Genomic DNA, 24,107 nt, shown 5'->3' with positions numbered 1-24,107 from the left:
AAAATGAAATGAAAACAAACATCCACAAACCCAAAAATACCAACATCTGCACTTTGGAGTGAACCATGAGCATAAAGACCATTCAGTCTTGTGTAAGTCTTCCCTCTTACTGGGGAGCGCTGCCTAAACTTCTCTGTGCTCCACTTCAGCCCACTTCAATGCATGTGCCGCAGTGGCATTCTGGGAAAATGTGTGTAGTATGGAGAGTTACTGTGGGAGACAGTGAGGGCCATATAGAGTTGCTACGGAGATCCTGACCGAAAAGGCAGAGAATTATCCACTTTATCTTCATCATCCTCACTGTAGGCTCAATCGCATGCTGCCAGGGTGTGGGTCAGTTTGAAAAGAAAGTAAATGTGTGTGAGGCAGATGCCAAGAAGTGCTGCTGAGTGCTGCGTGAGAATCTGAGCAAAGAGAAAAAGTGCTGTGTGTCCCCTGGTCTATATGTAGGGTGGCCAAGTGAAGTGGCGGTGGCTGATAAGAGGTGCAGCACTTTTCCTCTTACTGACAACATTCATGACCCATTTTAGGCCATGAGAAGTGCACATGTGCACTGATGTGTATGTATATCTGTGTGTAGCATGGTTTGTGGCTGTTAGGTGAGTAGAGTAACTGTAAGCTCGCTTGTGTTTCCACACAGTTCCTACAGCTTACAGCAAGTGGAATGTAAGACTTTTTCAATGTCACTCAGAGTGAAAATTTAAGAATGATTTCACTATAACCAAAATTGGGAAGAAAAAAAACCCCAAAAAAACCACCAATTAATTAGTGTTAAGGAGATTTTTTGCCTAAAGATTTAATTTGAAATAAAACATTCTTCCCAGTAACGTATTATTTTGAGATTTAAAAATGCAATGTCAGAAAAAGAAATTCATGTGTCTTAGCGCTTTTAAGACTTATGAAAAATGTATTTAAGACATTTTAAATCCAATCAAAGCCTTAATATAATATATTTTAATTCAATGCCTTTTTAACACATCTAAGGATCCGTGGCGACCCCGGTCCAAGTTACAGGAAAAGTGGAAAAACTTGAGGCCTCTAAATAAAATTTTGGGTTTGTCACGTATGACAGAAAGCCACAAGATTTCATTTTAAGCAGTGATTAAATATTTACATAAGTAGTTACCCAAAACCAATGATGAGAAAATAGCCAGTGAAATTATGCTGTTTAATATTTGTAGCAGTAACATTGGGCTGGACAGTTAATGAAGTATTACACTAGTGGAAATACTTTTTTCCCCCTTTTTCCCCATAAAACTGGGTTATCTATGCAGAAGAAAGATGCAAATAATTTTGAAGTTCGTGCTTCATGACTGGGAAAAATGCATGCATACTTGTCTGTTTAACACAATGGTTTTAAACCATATCTGAAGTGAGAAATAGGCAACAGGAAGACTGAGGCACAAATTAGAATGAGAGAAGTTTACCATTATTTATTGACACATACGGCCCGCTCTGTTATGATACAAAGCTGGTTGAAAATCAGCAAAGCATCCCATTAATCGAAACATTATTGAAAATTAAATATGGTTAAGTGCAATATCCAAGATGCAAGAGCTGCAAATTTATTTTGATAATGGCAAAATACATATCAGTCACATTATCATTTCTTTCATTTTTTTTTCAGTGAATATTAAATGCAAAACATTTCACTTAAGTCATATAGCAATCGCAGCAACTGTAAAAATAATTGCGTGTGATCTTTTAAATTTTTTTTTTGCATTTTGTGCAGCCCCATTTTCAAATCAAATAGATTGACACCTCTAATAAAATGCTGATGTTGCATCATTGCATCTTGCACTGGATTACTTTGTCACTCTGAAGTGTCTCACCAGTTTGAGAATACCACAAATCCCATACACAGATCAACTGGAAACAAAAACCCTGAATTCCAATTTGAAAACAGAACGACGTTTGTCTTTCTGAAAATAAGGGTTTTTTTTGTGTTTGTTTGGATACTGTTTACCTGGTCTGGTTCACTACCAATTGCAGTAACAGAATGGGAGGGGCAACACTGTCAGAAAATAAATACGAAAAGAATAGAAACCAAAAGGATGAACACCAACTGATGTGTTCACAACACCTTGTACAGCACATCACCACACGGACCAAGATCAAGTGTAGGATCACAGAACCACAACACGATCACAATACCAATGTCAAGGAGGACTGGGGGATGGGGCGATTGAGTCAAAGAGAGAGAGAGAGAGAGAAATAAAAAGAGAAGAAAGCTGGAAAACTAGGGATCGGGAAAAATAAATTCATGGAAAGAAATTTTGGTAATGAATGGTGACGTAGAGGTGACAGAGTTCACAAGACGGAGAGAGAGGAGTCGGGAACACAGGATGGGAGAGGTGAAAGAAAGGTGAAAAAAGACCTTGGGAGGAAGCGGCAGGCTTAGCGGTTGCTTTGCGTGCTCGCTTAAGGACACCATCATCATCATCATCATCCCCATGTAAGCAGCTGAGGGCATTCAACTGGTTTACTATCTCTGTAAACGACAGGGCCATACAGGAAGGGAGGAAGGAAGAATAGCAGTGAACAAGGCAAAATAAGACATCCCATCAAGAATATCCACACACACGCTCACAACACACAAACTCCATTTAATAACATACATATACATACAAAGAGTTTAAAGGAGTGCATGTGTTTTTGGTTTGTAGAGGAACAACTTGATTAAGAGTATATCTCCAAATACATATTCCACACGAATATTTATGTCCAGGGCCATGTCTCTAAATGCTGTTTTTCAAACTGCATGTTTTGGTTAACTGTACTAGTATTGCCAGAACAACTAAATGGCCTTCTTGAGAAGCTGTACTTCCTTGAGAGAACGCTAACTGGTGAAGGCAGGAAAAAGGACCTTTCAGTTTACATTTCATGTTTTTCAATAACCTTTCATAGCTTACGTTGCTCGCTGGTAGGTAACATATTTAACACCTAGGCAAGTGTCCACATAGAATTTTTTTTAGCACCAATGTCTTTTTTCAGTGGTGACATGAGGAGCGGGTGAATGCGGCTGCATGCCACCACCTGAAGAAAAGGTGCTGCATCCAGAGTCTTTTTTTCAGAGCACTCCGACTTTTTTGTGCAACCGCTCCGAGTGCACATAGCTGAAAATCTCTGAACTTTTTAGAGAGGCACTGATGTAGGAGGTAATATCGCACCATTATGCTCCATCTTTGTTCTGTTTAAAAAGCACAGTCGTGCCTTTGCGTAAAAGCGCCGCATCAAGGTCTTTGTAAAAGAGACAGCTGAATGAAAATGGATCATTGACGTGACAGGCGTGACGTTTTGACGAAATGTTATGCGAGCAACCCACAGCAGAAGATTTCAAAAGCAGCAAGTTAAAATTAGTGACTAAGAAAAAGAAAAGTGGCCAAAAATGTCCAAAAAATTAGTAAAGCAATAAGGTTTGGGAGCTCCTTACCCTCTGAGTAGAGGACAAGATCAGCTGCCATATAACAGGGATGTTAAATAATAGGGTTTTTTTTTTTTCGGTGGGCTTTACGCCCCTTTTGCCTCTGCTTCCAGTGTTGTGCTTTTATCACTGTAAGCATTGTACGCTTGCTGTTAGCTGTATGGTTAACCCCTTTAGCAGAGCATTACGTTAGCTACCTAACTATCCTAATCGTTAATTTCAATATAGCGTTCATAGAAACAAAGCCCACGTGCAACGCTTCATCAAAAAAGTGCTCTATGCTGGGATAAAGCGCAAGCATCTTTCCAGTGCTTTTCTGCGAGAGAGATATGCTACATGGACACACACCCTTACACAGAAACACACACAGAAACACACACACACTCAAATTCAGAAATACCCACAAAATATATATTCATAGAGATGTTCAATACATCTTTTTTAGTTGTAATATATTCTCTTCTCATGATTTACATACTTTAAGTAAAAGATAAAAAGAGAACATATGTTTTGCAGGGTATGCGTTGGTTAGCCTAGTGTTAGTACTGCTGGCTCGTTTGGTACGTAGCAGAGAGTGGGGAGGTTTGGCAGCGTGGCCAGGCCTTTGATTCAGAGAAGCACGCTAGTGAAGCACCGCTGTAGGCGCTCAATGCATATACATATAAATGAGACAAAGAGCAGGGAAGGGAAAAGAAAGGAGAGAAAGCATGAAGCTTAACATGAAGAAAAGTTGGATTAAGCAAAGCAGAAAGCACCAGGGCCCATACATAAGACCACAGAAAGAATCCTCAGCATGTATGGAGCCACCGTCAGTCGACGTCAAGTCAACAAACACAGGAGGAAAGTAAGGAACAAGGAGTAATGAAGAGAGGGGGAACGCAAAGCAAAAAGCTATAGAAGATAACCTGAAACTGACAAAACACTGTAAATGAACCCCATGAATTTATAATATAATGTATGTAATCATGCACACTCACAGAAAAAGAAACTTTGAAAAACAACAGAAATTTAAAAGAAGAAGCAAAGTTGATGCCCACTGAAGCCTCCTGGTTATTCTGGTCTGGGTGATTATTCAGCAAGGTTGGAGATTTTATTTGCCAAGTAGTCAGTTTGGAAAGATGGAAGAGCATTTTACTGGTCAAGCTCATTTGCCAGCAGACCGACTTACCATTAACAAAACTTTGACTGACAGCACAGGAAAAAGTGATCACTTAAAAGCATGATTCCAGAAAAGCAGTGATTTCTTCTGCTGCATACAAAACCATACATCTCTCACCTGTCAAAGAAACAAAAAGTGCCCTGTGTCACTCACCTGTGATCTTTGCAGCCTTCTCCTCCTGGTTAACCCTGTTCTCCTCGTCCTCCTCGTTCTCCTCCTCAAAGTCGTCCAGGTTGCCGATGTCAGCCTGCTTCATGCTCATCAGGCTGGCCAGGCTTTGCATGTCCTCATCACTACCATAAATACAACAAACACAGACAGAAACTCATGTTCAGAGGTACAAACAGCACCCAAAACAGATGCATTTAATACATGTGTAATAGTTTAAAAAAATAAGACAACCTTTATATTCTTATGGTAATAACACACCCTAAATAGATGAACAAACAGAGGAAACATAATGCACAAAAGGAAGAATGAATAATGAAAATGCATCAGTGTTGTATTTTTAATGTGCCAGCTTAAAGGAAGAGGAACACCCACAGCTCTCACCCACATAACTGTTTGTGACTTGTGGTGTGGATAAGGTCAATCCATTCAGAGCTGATCAGATTGTTGGATCTGATCAGCTAAGTAACTGCAAACTTTTAGACCCAGCAAAACGGTTAAGTTTTACTCTCAATGCGCCTGGATCTCTACAGCTCCATCTGTGCCCAGAGTACACTCTACACCGTGGTGCAATAAATAATCATGGTGGGCCGCAACAAATATATGTATGTTTAGGAAACCCTGAAAATCAAATTTAAGGATTATCATAGCCTTCCATCCTTCTCTTTCTGTCTCCACCTTCAAGTGTTGTCAAGATACTGAATTTCTAACTTCAATATAACACCTCGAAAAATATCAGTATTCAACATTATTTTAGATACCATAAGGAAATACTGACATTGAGGGCATACAAGTTAAATTCTTCATTACAAGATGAATAAAACAAGACTTTAAGATGATCACAATGACTTCTTTCTTGGTTAAAAGCAGAGAAAGCAGAGTGAATATACTAATCATGAACAATAAGAGAAAGTAAGAAGTGCAGTTGTTGCCGGTGTATCACCACTGCAGAAGTGATGAGTATTGAAGTGTTGAGTATTTCAGAATTTATATGCATCAATAAATCTTTTTGACAACACAACTGTTTACCATTCAGACCTCCATCTCTACACTTTACCATCAAAATCACCTTATACGTCCACGTCACTTGTCACATTTTAAGCCTTTGTCTCTCATCTCCCCTCAGCCTATCCTCTCTACTCTTTCTCATCCACTGGTTGTCTCTCTATTTTCCACCACCACTACTTTATTCACAGACGCATCAACTTCTACAGTATCCCTTGTATTTTATGTAGTCTCTCCCCCTCTGTCCCTCAAAACCACCGCTCCATCATAATCAATGTATTCTCCTCTCTGTTCTTTGTGTTTGGTGTTTCCCAGGCCCAGAGGCTCATTTGAACTGGTGTGATTGAGTTTGTTTGTGTGTGGTCGACATCATTCCCCGAAGGGTTAACAAGGGTTACGCGCCATCGACCCGCCATCCGCGCCACAACAAAGGCCTTGTTGCTCTGCTCCCGCTCAGTATGTGTGTGTGTATCTGCGGCTGTCTTTAAATGAAAGTTGCTGCTATCAAATTAGAATGAATAACAAACGGCGAACACAGTGATTGAGAGTGTGTGTCCTTAAATGAAAGTTGGTGGTATCAAAGACGGATATGTGAGAATGAATGAGAAGCTGCAAACACTGTGTGAGTGAGTGAGTCTGTAAATTAAACTTTGTGCAATCAAAGAATGTAGGACTGTGTGAGAAATGTGTACATTTTTATGTACATACATTATGTGTGTGTATATACTTATACATCTTTATTATAAGGGTACACATTCAGTCGAACCCCATAAATACCCAGACAGATTAATGTGATTCCCTTCAGACTGAGGACATCACGTCTGGTCTATCTCTAAAAGACTCGCAATTAAAACTTCAATAACTGCCAGATCAAAAAAGGCCATCCAGACAAGTCTACACCTCAGAAAAGACAACAAAAATAAAGACAAGTTACATGAGGGCCGCCATAGTCTAATTTGTCCCACCATTGTCTCAGTGGAGCTGGACTGTTAATTAAGAGCTGTATGAAAACACTGTTGAGTTATTTATAGAGCAGTAGCGACAGAGACGCGCAGCAGAACGTCAGACGCATTAAAAGTGAAACTTAACCGTTCATTCTGCTGGGCCTAAAACTGTCTTTCACTTTCAAACATCTGCAAATACCTCCTCTCATCTAACGATGTGATCAGCTGTGAAAGTATTAACAGATCAATCATCCACCTCAGGAGTGACATTCAGCTGCGAAGGAGATAAAAAGAACTCTGCCTGCTGTGCTGCATTCACGGACCCGCAAAAAAGGCCGGATATTAGAGTGACACCACAGATAGAGTGACAGCCCGCTCCATGTCAGACAGCCCGCTCCAGCACGGAAATGTGTGACTGCCTGCTCCAGCGTGCAGACATGTTTGACCGCCCGCTCCAGCACAGACCTGTGTGACAGCCCGCTCCAGCGCGCAGAAATGTCGGACAGCCTGCTCCAGCGTGCAGACATGTCCCACAGCCCGCTCCAGCGTGGATATGTGCGACAGCCCTCTCCAGCAGACAGATGCAAGTTAAACGTGACTTTGATCTTTGACTACCAAAATCTAAAGGATTGAATGAGTCTAATCGAATGTTTGTGCCAAATTTGAAAAAAATCCCTCAAGGTTTTGTTGAGATATTGCTTTCACATGAATGAGACAGACAAGGTCACATGGACCTTGACCTTTGACCACCAAAATCTAATTCATCCTTGAGTCTAAGCAGATGTTTATGTGAAATTTGAAGAAATTCTCACGACGTTCTTGAGATATCGCGTTCACAAGAATGTGCCAGATGAACGTACATACAGACAACCCGAAATCATAATGCCTCTGGCATAAAAATAAGAAATGGTCTGACTCAGGACTTACGTGGCCTTTCCCTCGCGGAGGAAGATGCAGGAGAGGGAGAACTGCAGCGTGGCCGACACCACCTTCTTCGACAGGGGCTTGAACTTGAGTTTGACGTCTGTCTGTGTGGGCATCGGACTGGCGTACTGTTTCATGTTTATACTGCTGGTGGCCAAGGCCTTTCTCCGCCCTGATGGAGACTCCTGCAGAGGGAAAGAAAGATAAAGCACATGAATGTAGACCTATATTACTCAGCTAACAGTGCATAGCATTGACACTGCAGGGATCAAACGGAAAACCAAGGAACAGGCAGCAATTTTAATTTGATGTGAAGATTTTATCTGAAACCCAGTTGATTTTGTTGATTTTTTTTCGTTCACTTTGTTCAGTAAAGTGCAGGCTGTGCGATTAATTTCAGCAATGTACTTTTATCATTATCAATGACTGGTGATTACAAGAATCAGATAAATAATCGTCTTTTTGGTTACTGTAGGTTGGTAAATCCAGGACAAGCTAAAACCTGTGCCCTCCTGCAACCTCATTGTGAATTCAGTTGTGAAATCCTCCCTGATATTTCCTATCAAAGGTCCGTGCTGAAGCCATTTTTGCTGCACTCCTTTTCAGAGATGTGCTCTGGGCCAGGGGCTAGCAGTCAAATTGGAATTTGGGAATATGCCACAGACCAGGTGATAAGAGTTATAGAATCAGTGACAGTGTGTGTGTGTGTGTGTGTGTGTGTGTGTGTGTGTGTGTGTGTGTGTGTGTGTGTGTGTGCGCGCGCGCGCGCGCGTATGTGTGCGCACACACACCAGAGGACAGTGTGTGAAAAATAAGAACTGCCGGAAAGCCTTGTCACTGACTGCTAGATATGAAAACTAAACAGTTGGGGATGTTCCAGCCTTTTGTCTGCCCCCTCCCCACCGTCACCACCACCACGCTGTCGGTGAATAGCAGACTGGTTCCCCTCCTTGCTGTGATGATACCACTCTCATACCATGTCCCTCTTTTCTGTTGTGCCTCCTGTTTTTACAGATTCTGTTTTTGTGATGGTGAAACCGTCACATTTCCCTGGTGAACTGATACGTGTTCATTTGCATGACGAGAGACTGAATCCAACGTAAGGATCAGACACTGGGCGCACATGTCCCTTCACAGGCGATGTGGAATGAGAGCAGCAGGCAGCGGTAACACACACATGCTCTCTCTTTAAAACTGCCTGCTCTCCCTTTTTAGTCACTTTTTCACAGCATGGATGTCTAAAAACAGCATATGTAACTGCACACACACTTACACACAGAGATACACACACACACTTGTGTTATTATACCACGGAAAAATACCGTCTTGTCTGAGCTGTGAATAGAGCCCCGAGGATTCATCCTCTCGTGCGCACAATGCCGAACAAAGCAGAGCAGCTAGCTCTCTTTCACACAACACCAGTTTGAGAGCACATATACATATACACATACACTCCGGCGTGTACGGTAGATAAAGCGATACAAGCTCTTTACATTGCCTGTTTCCTGATGTCTTCACACACAAAAATACACACACATACACACACACACACACACACACACACACACACACACACACACACCTCAGAGGTTCTGGCTCTGTGGGGAAAACTCAATCTCAGCCTTATCGCTGAGGACCGCAGGGTATTCGTTCACACACACACACACACACACACACACACACACACACACACACACACACACACACACACACACACACACACACACACAGAGTTGGTATCAGCACAGAGTGGTAACGCCATTGGTAATATAGTGAGAAACTATGTAAGCTCCCAATAGGGTCTATAAATCTGTGGGCCAACCAAAACTTACTAACACTGCATGTAAATGTTAACTGTGATTGTATTGGCAAGAAACTGGTGATATGACATCGATCACATGAGATGGGTTATTTAATAAATATATTGTGATCAATTGCAATACTGTAAACAAGGTGATATCTTGAGATTTTTTTAAATGTAATTTTAGGGAAACTGTCATAGTATCAAGACTGTGCCATCATATGCATGAAAAGATGTTAACTGTTTTTATGCAATCAGAACAGTGGGATCTTAATTTGTAATAATCAAAGTCCCTCTAACACCCAACACTGTAACACTACTTTGTGTGCAACTGTCAAGACTGTAATTTTATTTGTCACATTTGTCCATCCTGAGAGAGGGATCCAGCCTCAGCTGCTCTTCCTGATGTTAATACATTATTTTCCCAATTTAAGGATATTTTTTGGAGGAGTTTTTCCTTATCCACTGTGAGGGTCTAAGGACAGAGGCTGTTGTATGCTGTAATGCCCTCTGAGGCAAATTTTTGATGAATTGCTGCCCTGTGTGCTACATTATGAACAAACTATGAACAAACTGAACTTACGGTGCACACCTTGCATATAGCCAATTCAATTACTTAAAGCTACAGTTGGTAACTTTTATAACATATTCACTGAAACTGTCACTATACCTACATAGCAATACATGAGACAGATCATCTGTGAAAAAACATTACGTTCCCCCTCCTCTGCATAGTGCTTCTAATGGTATTTGCTAAAATCCACCACGACTGACGAAAAACTACCAAGTCAATCACTGTTTCTTAACTGAATTCAAACTGTCAAACTAGGCAGTGCTGATGAAATGAATTAAGATTCTGTTACTTTATTGATAATTTCTCATCTCAAATGTTTTCAGAAACATATTTTAGAGTTATGTAGAATGAGAAAGTGTGTGACTCCAGCCGGTGGACTGTGGTTTTGATTGGCTCAACTGTTTTCAACGTGGCAGCCAGGTTACAAACTCCTTGCTTGGATTGTTTGCTTACGTGTGGAGATTAAAGGAAAAGTCATTAGGAGCACTTCAAGGAGGAGGAGGAACATGATTTTTTTCACAGATTATCTATCTCATGTACACTGCAGAGGCAAGTTTCAGAAAATCAGCAGCAATCATTGAGACCACGGCATTGGTCACTGATTTGATTATTGTATAATCATAAAGTTTTGCCAAATAAAAACCACAATCTGATGAAAACTAAACCGCTCTGGTAAAACTTGCCAGTTGGGTTCTCTCCCACCAATGTGCTCACTTTTGCTGTGTTTTTAATTTTTCCTCTCATAGCTGAGATTTGTTGAGTTGCACACATAAAGCAACTTTAAAAACAACCAATGGATATTCAATAACTGATTTATAACAGCTCATTCAAAGTATCTATTTATTTAGTGAGCTGTGGAGCTGAAGCAGTTGGCATGTGGGAGCAATAGGGTCGAAAACAGCCTCGTCAGTGAAAGGTTAACAAAGTAATAGCTTCTTTCTAAGTGCATCTGTACAAGACATAAAACCTAAAATTGCCCCGGCAAAGATGAGGAGAATCTGTTTCTCTAACCTCTGTCCCTTTCCATCCTTCCATCTCCCACCGTACATCTCATCTAACCCTCCCATCTCTCCATCTCTCTCACCTCGCTTCTTGCTCAGACCAATAATTAAATGAAAAAACTACAGAAGAAACCAACCGAATGACTAGCGAGACCACTTGACATTTCATGCTGACATTTGAGCCTTGTCGCTTTAGCTGGGGAACATAATGACGTATCATCGCCCCGCCACCACCAAACCCAGCTTGTCCAAAGAGCAGCCCATCAGGAGAAGAGTAAGATGGGGGGAAAGAACTCTCCACCTCCTATCTCTCTGCAGATTACACCCCGGCTATTATACTAAGCTAATAGCGCATGTAGATACGTTATGAATGAATTTGCTAAATGCACCAAACACTTAAGAAGAGGGGATTTAGCAAAAAGGAGGATGGGGAGGAGAAGGAGGGAGAGGGATCTTGAAAATAGGAAATACTTAAGGATATGCAAATACCCCGGCGCAAGAATGGAATAACCGTTTCAACAGATTTGAGTAGGGACAGCAAACAATGGAAATCTGCTCCATTTCCCCGGATGCTGCTTGTCAATCAATGTGTGTGTGCATGTGAGTGTGTGTGTTTGACAGAAAGTGTGGGGGTGGGGGGGCTGGGATTAGGGTGGCTGGGAGTTGTGACAATGTGTAAAATGAAAAGGAAGGACAATACAGAAGTTTAATTTATTACAGAGAGGATAGGACTATCAATATGCTCTCTCTTTCCCAGAGAGCGACTAAATACCTGAGTGTGTGTGTGTGTGTGTTCGTGTGTGGTGTGTGTGTGTGTGTGTAGAGGGGGCACAGCGGGAGAGAGATGAAGAGAAGAAGAAGGACTGGGAAAGAGAGAGAGGATAGAAAGAAAGAGGGAGGGGTGATGGCTGAATGCTGCCCCCTAGCTGCATCTCTGTCCAACTGCAGAGCATCATTCACAGACCAACAGTTAGCTCTACAGATGTCCCGATCAAGTTTTTTTGCCGATCCGAGCCATTTAATAATGAGTATCTGCCAATATTCATACCTGGTTAATACAGCTGCACAATGCACACATCAAGTACTTTAAAGTTGATAAAATCCACCCAGAGTATACGCTTGTCAGTTTGACAGCTCCGCAATGAAATAAAAGAAAAAAATGCCAAACAATACCTTAAGGATTATTTGTTTTTTTATTTTTGCAAAATAACAAACTAAACATAATTTTATACTGCTCTTATTACAATTCCACTAAGTGCAGCATTGTTTTCTATAAAAAAAAACAAGGTAAACAAACTAAAATGTCTTTAGAAAATGCTCAAAGTACTAGATAGTGCATCATTTGTTTTTCATCGAAAAAGTCAAAAAAAGTCAAATATGTCTTTAGAAAAAGCTCTCAGATTCACCAAGTGCAGCATTCGTTTTTCAAAAAAAAAGTAAACAAACTACGATGTGTCTACAGAAATTGCTCCAAAATCCACTTAGTGTAGCACTGTAATAAAAGTAAACACTATAAATGAGAAATAGAATCACGATTCAAAAACAAAGTAGTGCTGTGGCTGATCATTAACAATCCCAGTCACAACAAACAAAACTGGTCACAATTCCGCTTATCACAGCATTATAGTAAGACTAGTTCACTAAAAATAATCTGCAAAAATGTAAATTCCTCTTAATAGTGGTGTGGCAGCTTCAGTTGAACATGAAAAATATCACCTCCTACCTACTGGAGTAGCAGTATTACAATAAAACCTGAATATATGCAGAAAATGGTGCTCTCTGTGTGACACCTGTGTGACGGCGGTCGTAAACAAAGAATTGGGCGGGGTGCATGCTAAAAATTACAGATCCCAAACAATTCAAAAATGTGGTGATTGGGTGCAATACCAATCCCTCAGATCCTACCAGGACGTCTCTAGTTAGCTCTGACTCACAGCTTTGTCCTACCCTCACACCAACCAGGTCACATGTGACAAGACACATGAAAATGACAAAAACAGCAATCAAACCTGCCTACAGTCACTCTGCACGCAGTTTAATTTCATAAATGACGATGAATGACTCATTCAAGAAGTGTCACGTGCTTGTGTTAGTGTACCAGTCCTGCCCCTCTCCCCTGGTGCCAGCTGGCCCCGAATCGATCCACAGATGCTCCCCTGGTGGGGGGGCAGGGGTCAGGGCAGGAGGGGTGCCCGGGGGTCCTGCTGAATCCCTCTGCCCCAAAATGCCAATGGGACGGGCTGAAGGAAGGAGGGGAAGGGATCCTTTTGTCACTGAGAGATGGATTAATTAGGCTGAGTGCTAAAAGAACCTGGCTTCTTTGTATAGACCTGGTCTGACACACACACACACACACACACACACACACACACACACACACACCAATCACCTAATGGCTTTTTAAAACAGATCACCAATCTATAGTTTTCTAATTTTAAGGGTTAATATTCCAAAATGATCTCTATATATAAACACTTTTACTAACAATTCACATGTCAACATCATCTATACCTAGACTGACCAAGATCCCAAATTTCTGGTGTGTAACTACAGATACCTGACAATTGCAAAAGTACAAAGATCCATTTTAATTTTGAGTTATTGTGACAACTTTCTTGCTCTTGTCACTGTTAACAACACGTCTGGCACGACTGATTTGTCAATAACTGAAATGTGTGTGCCGATGTTTAGTATGTTGTCGAGAGAGATGAAGATAAAAACATGGCCTTGGTTTTATGATGAGAATGATAAAAGATGAGTCACCGGTTTCACGTCAAGCAGATGACAATCTGTCTTAAGCCTGCTGCCACAAAACAAAACAATCCTGAACTGGATGAAAGGGACAACCTGAGGTCAGTTACACTCAGACTACATTAGAGGCCTTTACATTGAAGGAGTGTTTGTTTTCGCAATAAGGTAAATTTTTCTAAACTTTTGCTCTACGAATAAAGTAGAGCCAAGTAGTAGAGCCAATACGTCCGAGTATTATGACATAACACAGTGTTTTCATAGTCCAAACCACGAAGGGAAGCATTATTCATCCTTCCAACTGAAGTCAGCGAATACCAGACCTTCTCCTCACATGCTCACCTTTCACAATAAAAGCCTTGACACATGAACTATGCAACTGCTTACCAGACAGATCTCAAATTCACTCTGAGCATTTTGCTAAAAGCAGAGTACCACCCATTTTCATGCACAAAATTTAAAAACTTAACTTTCAAAACTTTACATGACTAATTTTAAGGACCCTTAAATATTTTTTCCTTCTTGTCCCACTTGCACAGGCTTTCCTCAAACATATCAGATTCAAACTCTGTTCAAACATGACTTTAGCTAGCCAGCATACATGAAAAGAGAGACGGAACAGAAAACAGAGAAACATACTTGATGGAAGGAAAAACATCACAAATCGACACAAATTACGATACTTGCATGTTTTGTTCAGCAAGATAATCTTCATAAATGAACATCACTTTTAGAATTTTTGAAGCCTAAATGCAATCGCCAGAGGTAAAAAACTACTGCTAGGCTATAAACTAACAACACTACCGTTATGCCGCCACCAGCTGTGTTCGGTACAGTTTGGCGTGATGACGTTCTGTAGCCTCATTTAACCACCTGTTAGTCACCGCATTTTTTAAGTCACATAAAAGCTTCAATGTTCACAAGTAGGGTACTTACTGATGTATTTTATGTCCCAGAATACAACATGAAAGTCTTTTCAACTTGTGTTAACCACAGACCAAAAACCTATTCAAATAACCACATTGAAACGAGGAAACTGGAGGTGCTGAAATGTTAACTCATTTCTGGGTTTTAGGACTCATTACTGGGGTACTTTCTGGAGGATGGAAAAGAAATCATGGCACATTGTACTGTTTTTATTTCCTTGAATCTCTTATTTCTCTCTTGTTATAAAATGTGTTAATTGTAAAGTTGTGTCAAGCGAGTTTCGGCCTCAAGGTGGATAATGTGGACACAGTGACTTCAAATATTCCACTCCACACTAAAGTGTACACAGGCCTTTGTAATTTGTATTCACACGGATCAGAAAAAATAAAAGCCAAACTCAATTTACCCTATAGAATAACCCTGAGGTAGCACCGATTAGCCCTCCGCCCCGACACCCAAAATCAGCTGGCTCTGGTTGAATTCAGCAGTCAGCAGATTGGAGGTGGGGGGGCACAGTGCTATTCCTCTCGCCTCAAGGTCACAGTTATTGGAAATGGAGACATCCAATGTGCTCACATCTCTCTTTGAATCCGCACACAATGGAGTGATTCCTCTGTGTCAATTTGGCCTCCCCTGATAACTGATAAGGCAGGCCTTTTTACATACCACCTATGAATACCGCACTATATGCGATATAGACACACACACACACACACACACACACACACACACACACACACACTCAGATTAAGACCAATTTATTCATCTGCTACTATTATATGTGAGGATTTATTTTTTCTCCCCGAGCAGTGTGTATTTTTAAAGGCAACAATGAACATAAAAGGCATGCAATACTATCACTGCGGTTATGTGAATTACAATAACAATGGTTTTAATAATGGAATGAACTGTGCAAATGGCTTTCATGTGTATTGTCACATGAACACACACACATGCAGTCTCTCTTGCACACTGGCACACACATAGTTAAAAAAAAAAAAAAAGGATTTCTTTTCACTAGAACCACCTCGTGGATCAGATTGAACTTAAACCCCCCAAAATGGGAACATCTTTCACTGACCACCACCTCGTCCCCGGAGGGGTGTAAACAACAAAAAAAATGACAAGGTTGACAAACAATCGAGGGAAAGTGAGAGAAGGAAGTAAGAGAGGAGAGAAGATTAGTCACAACAAGAGCAGGATTAGGCTTGTTTAAAAGAAAGAACGGCAGATTACAGCACAGTGTGTGCCGTAGTTTTGGATGAATATGGTTTAAAATGACACTGAGCTGCACACATGGAGTCCTTTTTGTATAAAGAAACTGGATATGGGACAGACCGCCATGCGCCTACTGCCAGGCACAGAACAATCAGTGCAGGCCTACATTCACAACACAAGAGACGGCGATGTCAGGATAAACACGCAGTCACAAACAATCACTGTGTGCTAACAACTGGAAACAAAAACTCACAACTGGGACGACTCTGAATAAAGACGCATAATACCAACAACTAGTATAGTAGTTTAAGAGTAGCCAAGCTGTAGCTGAAACAGACCTCGGACCTCATTGTGGAGAGGGCCCCATAAAAACATTTTTGCAAGGTTTCGTTTGATCACAGAAGGTGCATACTTCCATTAAAAGGATGTGTTTAATTTGTTTTGTGTATTTTAAATGAGACCAGTATTTTTAAAATCAAATGGGCAATTGCAATCCTCGCTATATGTTTAATGGTACCACAGTAAACTTGTTCTTTTCATTAATTTCAACTGACTTCTTAATTGATGACACATCTTGCTTCTGATGCCAATTATCTGTTTGTCAGGCAGGAAACTCCAGTGATCACATATATTAATGATCAGTCAACAGAAAAAACATGTCCAAGTATGTGTTTGTAAAACAGAGAAAAGAGACGGAGCCAGTTAGAGAGAGAGAGACAGAAGGGAGGAGATGAAGAGAGGAATGCCTTAATGCAGGGTTGCCTCTGATGGCAGCAGATGAAAGGAGGAGAGTCACAAACCAAGCAGCCCTTAAAAGGCCTAATCCTAACTGGGAGAGGAGGGTGGTTTATTGGGGACTAACCTCTTGCTGACTTGCAACCCAAACGCACACAGAAATACACTGAAGAAGTTTCACAATCCAGAAGTTCTACAATATTTCTAAAACCTCTCCAGATATTAAAGCTACCATCTTTGCATCGAAGAGCCGACAGACTGAATGATATTATTGAATATATTAACAAGAAAGAGCCTTAAAAGCTGTTTTGCAGCATGATGCACATGACATCAAAACAGCTTGAGGAAGAGGTTTAGAGCTGCAACAATTAACTGATTAGGCCTAATTGTCAACTGTTATATCAATTACCAACTAATCTGATAAATAATTAATCGGCTTGAGTATTTTTTTTTAAGGAAAAAAAAATTAAATTTTTGATTCTTGCTTCTTAAACATGAATATTTTTCATTAATAGTTTTCTTTGCCTTTCTATGGCAGTTTGGGTTGTGGAGAAAACAAGACATTTGAGGACGTCATCTTGGACTTTAGGAAACACTAATTTTCTGCTATTTTCTGACATTTTATACACCAAGCAACTTATCAATCAATCTTAAAAAATAATTGACAGATTAATAAATAATGAAAGTAATAGTTGCAGTCCTAATGAAATCGTTGCTATGATGACAACAGTAACCTGTGGCAACACTGGGGCTACAATTAACAATTTCATTATCGCTTCATTTATTGGGTTTTTTTTTAATTTAATTAAGTCTATGAAATGTCTGAAAAAATAAAAACGACAATACTGCAACTTTCAAGAGCCCGAGGGGCATCTTGTTTTGCTCAATTAACTGTTGAAAACCCAAGTAAATTATAGAAAGTTATTTAAAATGAGAAAAGAGGCAAATTCTCAGTACTGAGAATCTGGAAGTAGCAAGTTTGGCATCCTTGATTTTTAAATAAGAAACAATTAAGTGATTATTACAAGTGTCTTGAATAATCATTTAAACAACAACTGAAATCTGTCATTTCCAGTATGTTCTCCTAATTAGTCTGCGTCATAATTCATAACCAGAGAAAATGCTTAGATGGACACTGAGGCCGTATCTCATACACTCTCTTTCTCCCTTCATTTCTGTCCCTCCCACCCTGCCTCCCTCTCTCCCTCTCTCCCTCTCTCCCTCTCTCCCTCTCTCCCTCGCCTTATCAGTGTGTCCAGGGTGCCCTCCTCTCTTCGACTCTGCGGGTCTTTCTTTTGGGTGGCCCTCAGTGCCCCCCGCACACACTCAGACCCAGAGCATGCACTTCAGACAGGGGGCTAATGGGAAAATAAATTACCAGCAGGCAAAAGCCCTGGCTCTGCACTTCTGCTGGAGAGAGAGAAAGGGACACGGGGGGTTTGGGTAGAAGAGGGCGGGGGGTGGTCAAGAAATGGAAAGAGAGAAGGGTATAGAAGACGAAAATGAAAGACAGAGAGGTGGAATGCAAGGAGACTGGCGGAAAGAGAAGTAGAAAAGAGGGGAAAAGATGGAGAAAATGAGGTAGAGGGGGTGATGGAGAAAGACAGAGCCAAACGGGGGGAGGGAGGGAGAAAGATAGGTCGACGGGATTATAGCAGGAGTTCATCCCTGGTCTATGAAGTGCCTGCTCATCACTTTTCCCACCATTTCACCATCTCTGGCCATCACAGAGGCCTAAAATGGCCAATAACATCACCACACACACACATTGAGCCAATACCCCCAGCTACTGTATCTGGGATTGATTACTCCCCCTGCATGAAGCAGCAGTTCAGATATCAGGACGGCAGATTCACCACGCCGGCAGTGTATGTGTGTGTCCAGCAAAATCAGTTCCCACATGTGTACACACAGAAAGTTGGACAGATTTGAGTGCATGAGAGATGTTGGAGTGCTTGTGTGTGTGTGTGTGTGTGTGTGTGTGTGTGTGTGTGTGTGTGTGTGTGTGTGTGTGTGTGTGTGTGTGTGTGTGTGTGTGTGTAATAATGACGATGGTTGACCACCAAAGTTCTTGTGAGCTTTTGCCTCATTTTATAGTACACACTGACACAGAAGACACACATCTATTGCAGAAAGCTGTATTAACTAATATGTTTTCGGCAGAACTCGTGCTATACCAACAAAATCTGGCTTAATTTGTCACTATGAAAGCAAGACAATAAACTCCTGCGGGTGCTAACGAAAGACAATACTGGCTTTTAGTCATACAAAAGTTATTAGAAGTGTTTTTAACATGCTGAATAAAATGTAATTAAAGTTCTTTTATTGTAAATCTGTATCCTTTATACTATTTTTTATGTTTATTTTATTGCTTTGTAAAGCTAGTTGAATTGCCCTGTTGTATGAAATGAGCTATACAAATAAAGCTGCCTTGCCTTTCCTTAAATTGAAGGGGAGACAACGGCCTTGAAATCTGCAGTAGGTGTTTAGGAGTGTGTTTTCTAGGAGACTGCTGAACACAGCTGGAAAGCTTTTGGGGTCATTTTTTTGTCTTGTGTAGACAGAGACATTTCATTAAACATAGGGGAAAAAACCCTTTTTCAAAAACATCTGTTGACGCGTAGACAGTGCCTCGATTTCAAGGTAGACAGGTACAGTGATGTGCAACTAAAATAATAATTCTTAAATTGCTAACACCGTATTCTGATTCTCCTCCCATCTTGTTTTAGCGTCACTACCAGATAACAGAGAAAAGGATGCTAAGAAGCTCAAGGGTTCAGTTGATAAAACTCCTAACAAGATCTCAGTCTGGATCCTCTTTACTTCACAGATATCAAATGATGATTTCAGGTAAAGACAACACAGGGACTTTGGGGAATCAGAATCTCTGTATCCACTCATTTCTCACTTTAAAGATGTTTGTTTTAGCTGTTTTAGGCAGCTGCTGAGATCTGACAGAGCTATGATAGGGCCCTAATCCAGAGCAAAGCTGATTTGCTTAAGGGTGGTGGGGGGGGGTTAAGATGGCCTGTGACAAGAAACAATTGCCCCAAGTGAGAGTCTGCCTCTCTCCCACCCTGCTCCATGACAAAGGTGTACTCTCCATGCTAAGTGACAAATCTGGGGAGACAAAGAGCATTAGCAGGGTGATGCTCTGCTTCAGTGCCTCTGATTGTGGCCAACTCAAAGAGAATCTAATATGGATTTTAAAAAGAGGAGAGGGAGAGATTAGAATGAAAGAGAAACAATGAACACCTTCTACCAAGGGGGAATTAGTGGAGGGATTGGATAAGGAGCTGGTGGTGTGTGTGTGTGTGTGTGTGTGTGTGTGTGTGTGTGTGTGTGTGTGTGCATGGGTGAGCACTTGTTCTTTGAAATTCTTTTTCCACGAAAGAACAATAGGGTTTCCCGATTCTGTTTATGTGCATCTAGATGCGAGACGCACTCACAAAAACACAAACAGCCCCCTCCTACATCAGTGTGTGTGTATACTGAGGGTGAGACATTTAGTCTGTGGTCTTTGCCGGAGTGATTTAGAAATGTTGAAACAGGAGCATAACCCTTAATTTACAGATTCATAGTGGACTCATCACCAACTAGAAGGGTGCTTGGAGAGCAAAGAACTAGCTAAAAAACTCTATCTTGCAGTATTCAGTCCCTTCAGGGTGTTGCAAGCTCAAAATTTAGCAAATTCAGCCAATCCAGTAAATTCTGTGCAGCCTTGCAATTTTGTCCAATCACCGCAACTTCACCACAAATTTGACCTCTTAAAACGGGTAAAATTCATTGTAAAATTGCATGCAGCATGTACTCAGCTTCTCTCTCTCTCTCTCTACATTTACTGTAGACTACCGCTGCAGGGCCGCATCTCTGCGACTGGGACACGGATACACACACAGTGACAGGGCTAACTGTTAGCACCACACACTTAACGATACCCAGTGTTTATTAATGGGTTTAAATCTAGCTGCTTCAAGTGTGTTCAACGTAGTTTCTACTTAGGCCATGTCTACAAAACTGTATGACTGTCCTGCTATCGTGAGATGAACAGAAAAAAATGCAATGTGATCTTGCTTGATAAACCAATATTGTGTTGATCATAGTAGTGATAATACAGTATATTTTGAAAGACAAGCAAAGGGTGATTTAAAATCAGTCTGAGGGTCACAACTGGCCCCCGAGCTGGACTTTGGACTGGTTAAGGTGCTCAGTGTTGGATGTTAGCTGCTACTGCTGTGTTAGCTCGTGCTAAGGGTCGCCATACTGCCTCCAAAGGTCTTCTATTAACTGATAATAAAGCAGCTCAATACCATGCATATATTTAAGATTTTGTGTTTATCCGTAGCTTTATTCGTTATTGTTTCACCTTTGCTTAAAGAGCTTTCCTAAGCAAATCTTGTCAAGTGACACGCCTGATACAAGCCCCTCTCTAATGGTGGAAATGTGTCCTTCATCACATTACATCAACACCTATGGGTGTACACCTTTACTGCAAGACACCTCGAATTCCTGACCCCATCCTCTCTGGGTGCGGTATTTCAAGTACAGATTTATATCCCAAACAGAGACGTAGACATGTTTGGGGATCAGTCTAACTGTCAGTGGCTGGGCTTAGCACTGGCATCAGAGCACATCACAAGACCCTATTCATTGCCACTTAGCAGAACAGTCGCCTCAGTTTGCCAGTAACTCTGTGTGTGTGTGTGTTGTGTGTGTGTGTGTGTGTGTGTGTTCACTCCCTAAAATGCTCACAGACAAACACACACGCACGAATTCACTGCGAGCGGATCTTGACGAGATAATGTCAAACGAGTCACCCTACACACAAGTTTAACCTAAGTTCATCACAAGCCTCTCCACACATATTCTTTCGCCACCAGCGCCCCACACACACATTGCACGTATCTACCGAGCCAACGAGCCGCCCACGCAGGCCCAGCGGGTCAAGCTTGTGGATAAACAGGGGGATTTGCAGAGGGCAGTGTGTTTTGCGGGCCACACAGGCCTGTCTCCATCGCGAGCAGCCATCTTAAGTCGCACAGAGGAAAAATAAATAACCGAGAGATGGAGATAATAACTGTTCCGCTGTCCAATCGCTCCTCACGTCGCACCAGAACTGTCTGACCACCCATCAGCGGTGTGTAAGCCATGACACCAAAACAAGGTGAGAGGAGGATGAGGACAGATGTGGAAGAGGCTGATTAGAGCTGACTGAGGAGGAGGGCAGGTGACAGGATGTGAAGTCATGAAGTGATAGAGGGCGACCTCAGAGGTGACTGATAACAGAGGGCGTGGCAGCCAATAACCGACGGCTGAGGGCCTCCGAAGAGATATCAGGACTGAAACTCTCAGAAATTAGGGGTATGCCATGTCATATCGTCGGCGATAATACTGGTAAATTTTTTAATATGATGAGAAAAATGAATATCGTAATAATGGCAATATTTCACCATATGACAGCATTATGACACATAATGCTGTTATTATTTGCAAACTTAAGAACCGAAATCAATTTTGTTCAGTTTTTATCGAATATTTCAAGGCGAACTACATTTTTGTTGACATATACAACATTAACACTCATTTTATTGCAATTGAATGTTTTTGAAATAAATAATAAATCATTGTAAGTATTTTTGTCGTATCGTCAAGAATGTCATTATTGTAAAAATACCCTGAAATACTGTTTTATTATTTTTCAGCCAAATTGCCCACCCCTATCAGAAACTATTTAAAAAACTGAAGACTTAGTGACATGTACTGGAAAATGGCAACATATTAGAAAAGAAGTTCACGACCTCGTTTGTATTAATGTTATGCAACTTGTGGGTCTGTACTGGATGTGTAGTTGCACATCAGGTTTTGCACAGAGCACAATTTAAAGAAGAGAAAGTCAGTGAGTGACATGACGTTTACAAATACGAGTCACACACCTTGAACAAATAGCATTTCAGTCTATCTCCTTTGTTTTCCTTTTCTCCTCCTCTTATTTCTTCACTTCACTGTTGTTCGTTCGAGGCTCATCTTACACCAACCCCCCAAAAACCTGATATAGTCGACACCTCTGCTGAACCTTGCCAGCATGTGTGTTGTAGGTGAATGCGTGTGTGTATGAGTGCTTAGGTGTGTGTGAGTCAGTGTGTCTTCTGGGTCAGCTCGGGGACAGGAGGCAGTAACAGGAGGAGGTGCGGCCTGTTTTCTTGACTGGCACGAGCCTGTACAACAGAATGGAGCTGGCAAACCCTGCAGGGCCGGACATTCTTGGTCTGGGACAACAGCCATCATCATACTGTAACATAAATTAGCTTCCTTTGAGTTCACATCTTGTCACTGACATTTTAAAAAAAATGTCTTTTCTTTTTTGGTCATTGCATGTCATAAAGGCTGCCAGCTGGAATCAGAACACGGACTTTAAGATTATGTGGTATGTGGCATAAACTTACCAGAATGCCCAAGAATTTCTGTTTAAAACACCCACTATCAGGTCAGGCTTGCCCTATAAAAAATGGTATGGCACACAAATAATGAAACAAACTTTATTTAAGCAGCGATGGATTTAGTTTACACAATTATTTGCCTCTCGTAGCAAGATGTGCACTGTGCATGTGCTTGATAGACGCATCATGGGACATGCAATGCTAAATTATGCAAATTAACGCAAACATGTCATGCTAAAGTTTTTTTTGTTTTTTTTTTGCTGCTTCATACAAAAAAAAACTTGTTTTCATTTTCCATGTCTAATGTTACCAGCCACAACTTCCCCTTTAAAGCCTCCTGCAGACTGTGAGAATCTTTTAAGTTCAGTGCAAGCTACACTGTGCAACATGGATCTAATAAACTTGGGTACATCATCAAGTTTGATGTATGCAGACTGTGCAATGACATCACCTACTGAATCGAAGGCTACAACCTACGTCCATCAATGTCAAAACGCTGTCGGAGTGCGTCATCCATCTACGCTGCTGTAGTGGTGAGAGAAAAATTTAAACAAACAAATCAAGGCTGCACAACAGTTGCCTTTATGTGTGTTGGCAAAAATCTGAAGAGGAGGAGAATGTGGACAACGTCGTGGCTCGGGAAATGGCAAACTTGGCATGCCAATTTTGCAGTGAGAGCTCAAAGTAAGTATGAGCATCTTCAAGCATTTAGCAGTGTGGCGCTGATCAGTGCTTCACTTTATGGTGCATTTCTGTTGGCTGTAACAGTAGTCACAAAGGCCAGCCTTGAACCTCTCTCACTGTGGGAAGAAGGACCGCTGTTTAAGAGCCACGACCAAAGATATCACCATGTTTCTGTCACGATGGTCATCTTTCCTCTGAGACAGCCCAAATCGCAGTGTATACCGGGCTTTAGACAGGTTACATGCCCATGTGAAGTAGTCTGGTGACCTCCTACACTTAAGTCACAAGTCTAGAAAGGTAATGTTATAATCAATGTTAATCAACGAAAAGAATCTCACAGTCCAGTCCATTACAACCT

The 24,107-nt window shown here is 41.2% G+C and overlaps 1 protein-coding gene across 4 annotated transcripts in view; it reads right to left on the bottom strand.

Moving 5' to 3' along the window:
• The window catches only part of ehbp1 (EH domain binding protein 1), a 186,576-nt gene that overhangs the window by 123,645 nt on the left and 38,824 nt on the right, over positions 1–24,107 (bottom strand). For all 4 annotated transcript variants that reach the window (XM_042501759.1, XM_042501760.1, XM_042501761.1 and 1 more), the window contains exons 6-7: positions 7,628–7,809; positions 4,737–4,876 (exon numbers count right to left, since the gene is read on the bottom strand). In XM_042501759.1, coding sequence (XP_042357693.1) covers positions 4,737–4,876; positions 7,628–7,809 — 322 coding nt within the window. The remainder of the gene's footprint in view (positions 1–4,736; positions 4,877–7,627; positions 7,810–24,107) is intronic.

This window comes from Plectropomus leopardus, chromosome 15 (genome assembly GCF_008729295.1).
Source record: "Plectropomus leopardus isolate mb chromosome 15, YSFRI_Pleo_2.0, whole genome shotgun sequence".
Taxonomy (NCBI): Eukaryota; Metazoa; Chordata; class Actinopteri; order Perciformes; family Serranidae; genus Plectropomus; species Plectropomus leopardus.
This window is presented reverse-complemented; position numbering and strand designations above follow the sequence as displayed.